The sequence below is a fragment of the Microtus ochrogaster genome, chromosome 2 (assembly GCF_000317375.1).
Source record: "Microtus ochrogaster isolate Prairie Vole_2 chromosome 2, MicOch1.0, whole genome shotgun sequence".
Classification (NCBI taxonomy): Eukaryota; Metazoa; Chordata; class Mammalia; order Rodentia; family Cricetidae; genus Microtus; species Microtus ochrogaster.
Window position 1 is genome coordinate 2,975,902 of NC_022010.1, and position 6,443 is coordinate 2,982,344.

At 50.4% G+C, this 6,443-nt stretch overlaps 1 protein-coding gene across 1 annotated transcript in view; it reads left to right on the top strand.

Moving 5' to 3' along the window:
* The first annotated feature begins 3,155 nt into the window (after positions 1 to 3,155).
* Piwil3 (piwi like RNA-mediated gene silencing 3) overlaps positions 3,156 to 6,443 on the top strand; it is a 31,717-nt gene continuing 28,429 nt past the window's right edge. The window contains exons 1-3 of the mRNA XM_026784538.1: positions 3,156 to 3,183; positions 5,112 to 5,228; positions 6,082 to 6,293. Coding sequence (XP_026640339.1) covers positions 3,156 to 3,183; positions 5,112 to 5,228; positions 6,082 to 6,293 — 357 coding nt within the window. The remainder of the gene's footprint in view (positions 3,184 to 5,111; positions 5,229 to 6,081; positions 6,294 to 6,443) is intronic.

Below are 6,443 nucleotides of genomic sequence, written 5' to 3' on the forward strand. Positions count from 1 at the left end.
GGCTTGGCAATTGCACCTTTTTCAGGAGGCTGGGTCTGTGCCTTTCTTTCACATCCTTTGGTGACTTTGGCCTGGCACAGGACACCCTGGAGAGGAGGCTTCTGTTGCCACTGGACAGAGGTTGCAGGAACTGGTTCTGAGCCGCTGTGTCTCATAAAGTTCTGTCTCTGTGGAGGAGGCAAGTTTGGGAGACAGGCCTAAAAGAGCGGAGGTAAATATGAGCAGGTAGGGGACCCATTGGGGACATCTGAGGGGCTGTTACTGGCCCCTGGGAGCTGGCTTTGCCTGGCTGAGAACAGGCACTCACCTGTGCCTCAGAAGGAGCGTCCTAACAGCCGCTCTCTCATGAGTCTGTTTGGGGGCTGTGACCCGTGTTCAACAAACTTCCCTCAGTTTCTAGGGTGCTCCACAGCCTTTCCCAAGCTTATCTGTGAAATCAAGGGGAGTCTTTGGGGGATGACAAGAAAGTAGCTATTTGACATTGTACTTTGTTTTTTAAAGAAAGTTCCCCAGCAATTTCACAGAGGTCTCTGAGAGACCCTCCATCTTCAAGGGCCTTTGCTGATCATCCTTGCCATGTCGGGCCGGTCCAGGACTTTAAGCCGAGGCAGAAGCCAAGCCCTGGACATCTCACAGCCCGAGGCGCCAGGAGCAGCTGCTGACATCCCTGTAAAGTTCCATATTTCTTTCCAAACAAAACTGCGGGCCTGGGTGTGGGAGACCCAGGAACCATCGCCAGGTGTTCAGGATGGGTGGGAAGGCTGACTCTGACTCTTGAACGTTTGTGTTTCCAGCCTGGAGTCCCTGTAGGGCAGCGGTTTCTCAGCCTTCCTAATGTTGTACCCTTTAATACAGCTCCTCATGTTGTGGCGACACCCCCCATCCAAAACACCTTTTTTCATTGCTACTCCATAACTGTAATTTTGCTACTGTTATGAAACATAACGTAAATGTCTGACGCCCCAGATGTCTCAGATGAGCCCTGGAAAGAGGTTGTGACCCACAGGTTGAGGACTGTGGTTTAGTGTTTTTGTTTTTAAGTGCCCTGACTTCAGCCAAGGTTCTTAGTGGAGGCAGAGCCTGTCTTTATCACTTGTGACTCGTGACACAAGGTGTGACCTGCTCTTCTATGCTATGTCCGCCTAGCCTTTGCTGTCTGATCCCTTTTATCTCTTTTCCTGCCCCAACCCTCTTTCTAGAACCATTCTCAGTCTCTAACAGACTTGTAGCTCAGAGGTGACTCTGAAGCCCGTATCAAATGCTCCCCATCTGCCCCCCTAACCTCCCTCAACAGCACCCCTGCTATCCACTCCCAGGAAGACCCTGGGTGGAGAGGGTAATCACCTTGCCTATGTAAGTCCTGTCGCCTTCTTTCATTTCTAAATTTGTGACGCAGAGGCAGGTCGGCAGGCGGGGTCTCCTTGGTAACCTAGGCCAGCCGTCCTAAAGCAAAGATCCCCTACACCCATGGCCTCTTCAGCAGTCCCTCAGGCCAGGCACACCTGCTTCGGGGCTCCCTCGGACCCCAGCCGGTTTCACTAAGCAGAACTGCCCACATCTGTGCATTCTGAGGTTCCTCTCAGGAGTCTCTGAGTGCTGCGGCAGAGCTGTCAGCTGGGCTCTGTTCCCACAGGCTCCAGAGAACCTGCCTCATCCGACTCCCAGCACCTCCTCTTCGCCAAATACAGACTGCTTGCTTTTCTGGCCTCGAATTTGCCCTTTTGTTGTGGCAAGATGGAGGCGGATCACTTTCTTCTCTCTCTGCTGTGCCCACCAGCCGCCCTGTCTTTCCCTAGGCTTTCTTTGCACCAGGTCTCTTCTCCCCCTGCCCTGGGATTCTCTAATGGTGGTCCCAGCCAGCACAGTGGCTTTCCATGCTGTCTTGTGTGTGTGGACTCACGCTTGTGGGCATGCCACCAGGCAGACTCCATCCTAACTGCACCCCAGAGATGTCCACGGACACTTTGCCTCCCTACTTCTTCAACATGCCACTGCCACCTCAAGCACAGAAATCCTGTCATCTGCTTGCTCTGACTAGTGTCTTCGGATTCCTTCTAGAGCCTTTATTCTACTGTTGTTTCCTTTGCATAACTTCCCAGGTATGCCTGCCTCCTCTCTGCGTCTATTTTTTTGAGGGAGGGTCTCGCTTTGTAGGCCAGGCCGACTTTGGAATTGGGTTGTTCTTGTTTGGACCCAGGCACTGATATGGTGGTCATCATACCAGTCCCCTGGGTTACTTTAAAGATTTGCCCGTTAGCAGAATGCAAGCGTCTTGGAAGCTAGGACTTGATTATAGCTTTTGCATGAGAAATGAATGCAGGGAACCCTGCTCTTCATCTCTGTTTCCACACACGTGCAGGCCACCTCACAATGGGGAGAGTCACCACAACTGGGAGTCCAGCCACCACAGCCAGGAACCCAGCTACGGCCACCCAGAGGCTGGTCACCACAGCTAGGAACCCAGCTACGGCCACCCAGAGGCTGGTCACCACAGCTAGGAACCCAGCTACGGCCACCCAGAGGCTGGTCACCACAGCTAGGAACCCAGCTACGGCCACCCAGAGGCTGGTCACCACAGCCACGAACCCAGCTACGGCCACCCAGAGGCTGGTCACCGCAGCCGCGAACCCAGCTACGGCCACCCAGAGCCGGGCCACCACAGCTGGGAGCCCAGCTACGGCCACCCAGAGCCGGGCCACCACAGCTCCGGCTACCTAGAGCCATGCCACCACAGGCTTGTGCCAGGCCCTTACAGCCCACAGCCCAGAACCTGCAGCAGCTCCCTGTCCAGTCATCCCTGCCTGGAGCCTTGCCACCAGAGCCCCAGGCCCAGCCATCTCAGACTTGGGCCCAATTAGTGAAATCCAAGACCAACTCACCACAGGCCAGAACCCAGTCACCACAGCCCCACATCCAGCCACCCCTGCCTGCAGCTCAGCTACGGCAGTCCCACACACCATCACCTCAGTCACAGAGGGAAGGCCAAGCGGTTGCATCAGAGGAATCTAGAGGAGCAGAAGGCCAAATTCTACTTCCAGGTGAGAGAGAGAATGGTGGGGGGTGATGAAAGAGACAGAGGTGTCTCATGGATGGAGGCAGGCACAAAGGTATATTTCTGGACAGCTGTCCTCAATAGGTCCACAATGACTGGCGGGATGTGGCGTGGCCACCTGGCTTCCTGGAGTGAGTTGTTGTCTTCAGTTTAAAGCCGACAAAATAGAAATGGCTGTTGTTATCTGACAGGCTGGTCAGCGTTGCCATCTTGCAACTTCAGTAAAGTTAGCATGTAAAAACGCCCTTGGCAGGACAGAGAATCTCCTAAGCTGCTGCATGGGAAAGCTTGAACAGCCAACCATCCCAGTGTTCTTCCTGGGAGCATCTTTGGGACAGGGGTGCAAGCGGAGGGTGCTGGAGAGCTTGGCTGCTCTCCCTTGCCAAGGGTGTGGTTCACACAGTCGGCCTCCAGACAGGTTCCCACTTTAATTGCCACGGTCAAACATCTTGAGATGCACCTCACCTTTTATTTGTATTTAATGTACTTTTCTTTGTACTTTCTGTATGTTGGGGGGCACATGGAGGCCAGAGGCTGATGTTGGCTGCTTTCCAGGTTTTTTTTTTCCCAGCAAGGTCTTTCATTAACCCCAGAGCTTACCCTCTCTGCCAGACTGGCCAGCCAGAAAGCGCCTAGGGTCCTCCTGTGTCCGTCTCCACAGTGCCGGGAATATATAGGCATGTGTCTCTGTATACACAGCTCTTTACAGAGGTGCTGCAGATCTGAACTCACATCTGCCATGCAAAAACATAAGGACCCTTTACCAGCTGAGCCGTCCCCTGCTCTTGTGTGCACCTGCATACGGATATGGGTGTTTGTGCGCCACCATGCATGTTTTGGAGGTCTGTCACCATGTCTGGCCAACATTTTAAATATTCAAAAATAAGTATAAATGAGCCATGCCCCATGGCTCATGCCTATGATGTCAGCCCTTGGGAGCAGGAGACAGAAGGATCAAAAGCTGAGACCATCATGAGCTACATGGAGAGAAGCTGTCTTAAAAAACCAAACAAAACGTGAAAGGTATTAGCAGATATTCTCTTCTCTGACAAGAAACACAGAACCCATGAGATACAGATGTAAATTTGAATTCGCAATGCCCACCTCATGGCATTTCCCTAGGGCTGTGGTCTGATTGAAGGGTACCCACAGTGTTGTTTCCTGTCTGGGTCTGCGCACAGGGTATCCAGGAACTCGCCGCATTGACATAGTTGCTCCAGATTTCATATATGGAAGAATGTTTTCTGTGCTAGACGTGTCAGCTCTGGGGCTGGAGAAGATCCACCCTCAGGAGCGGGGACTTGAGCTGTGAGGCTTCTGGAACACTTCGGTCCTAGGCACCCTTGACCAGCGAGGACAGAGTTCACAAAGTGAATCTCTTCAGTTCACCACTGCACACGGTTAGGGCCTAGCCGCTGCCGAATAAACATTTAAAACTACATGCATCTATATACTATGTGTGCGCTACATACATCTCAGTGTAATAAAAACGGGGGAATTCCCATCCCCCATTGCTCTTGGTAAAAAGAGTATGCTGTCCTTTTGTTTGGAAAGCCTGAATTTAAATCTTTGGTTGGTACATTCTGGTGCCCATAAGAGAACATGTACTGCCTAGGCTGCTGGCTTACGCATCCCATAGTGAATGAGTGGTGAATTTGGGAGCAGGAATCAACTTTCCAGGGTGCCGCTGTGCAAGCTGAGGAGTTGTTGGCAGAGATTTTGTCAAGCTTCTCCATCTTTCACACTCTTGACTGTCTTGTTACTAGCTGAGGCTTAACATAATCTGTTGTATTTTTAAAAGATTTAACTTTTTTATTTTTAAGAATGTGTCTGTATGGGGGTATGTGCATGTGTGTGCAGGTGCCCAAGGAGGCCAGAAGAATGCATTGACTTCCTGAAGCTGGAGTTCTATTCTAGGTGGTTGCTAGCTGTCCAACAGAAATGCTAGGAACCATACCTGGTCTCCTGTAGGAGCAGTGAGCAGTGTGTGCTCCAGGCACCAGGCTCTCTTCAAACCCCTTATTCCCCCTGTTTGTTGTGTGTATTTGTTCCTGTGTAGAACACCATGCCACAGCCATAACAAAGGGGCTGACTCAGAGGCCTTGTGGTGGAATCTTCCAGGACATCGTGGTGAATACCAGGAAGGACATGAAGCATGTTAAAGATTCAAAGACAGGTATGCTGACCTCGAAAGGAATCCTATAAAACTATTTTTATTTTAAGTTGAAATGTAAAGCTAAGTAGTGTTACAAACATCTGGAGAGGAGGCTCAAGATGGGAAACATGCTTTCTGTGCATGTATGAGTTCAAATCCCTGGAGCCCACATAAAGTAGTATGCAGGTGTGTGTGTGTGTGTGTGTGTGTGTGTGTGTGTGTGTGTGTGTGTGTGTGTGATCCCAGTCTCCCAGTCCTCCTATAGCAAGATTTGGTAAGTGGAGACAGGGGAAGCCCCTAAAGCTCCCAGACCAGAGACCAGCTAGCAGGGCACACACAGTGGAGAACAACAGAGACGCTGCTTCAAACAGGTGTCAGGTCCAATGCTCACAGCTGTCCTCTGCCCTTCCTGTGGTATCTGTGTGACTGCACTTACATGCCATGACAAGCACACACCACACATGCAGAAGAAATGATAATATGTATTTAAAAGATTCCCTACAGCTTCGAGCACTTACCATGAACAACAGGTAACAGATTCCCCACGGATTGTGTGACAGCGTCACTTTCAGATGTGATGGTCTGGTGTAGGGGTCTGGATGGGTTGTGCGCTTTTTTCTTCCCACTTACAGTGTCTAAAGCAGTGGTTCTCAGCTTTCGTAATGCTGCGACCCTCATTAATAAATTCCTCATGTTGTGGTGACCCTAACCATAAAACTCTCTCATTCTACTTTATGACTAATTTTGCTACTGTTATGAATATGTTAATGTTAATACCTGTGTTTTCTGATAGTCTTAGGCAACCTCTGTGAAAGGGTTCTTTGACCCCCAAATTGAGGACCACTGGTCTAAAGTAATGTGCCTTGCTTTCTAGGGACGGGAGGCGAAGTGATTAAACTACAGACAAACCATTACCAAGTAACCTGTGGCCATGAAATCGCATATAAGTACAATATTGATTACCAACCTGACATAAAGGATATGGCTATCCGCACAGATTTACTGCTCAGACATAAGTCTATACTTGGCAACTGCCACATATTTGATGGAAACTCATTGCTCTTACCTCGGAGGCTACAACATTCGGTTAAGTAATGTTTGCAACAGTTTTCTAAGAATCTTCTGAACAATAGTAACCAGGACCTCAGTTGTGGGGCTGCTCTCCTCGTCTCTCTCTCTCTCTCTCTCTCTCTCTCTCTCTCTCTCTCTCTCTCTCTCTCTCACACACACACACAC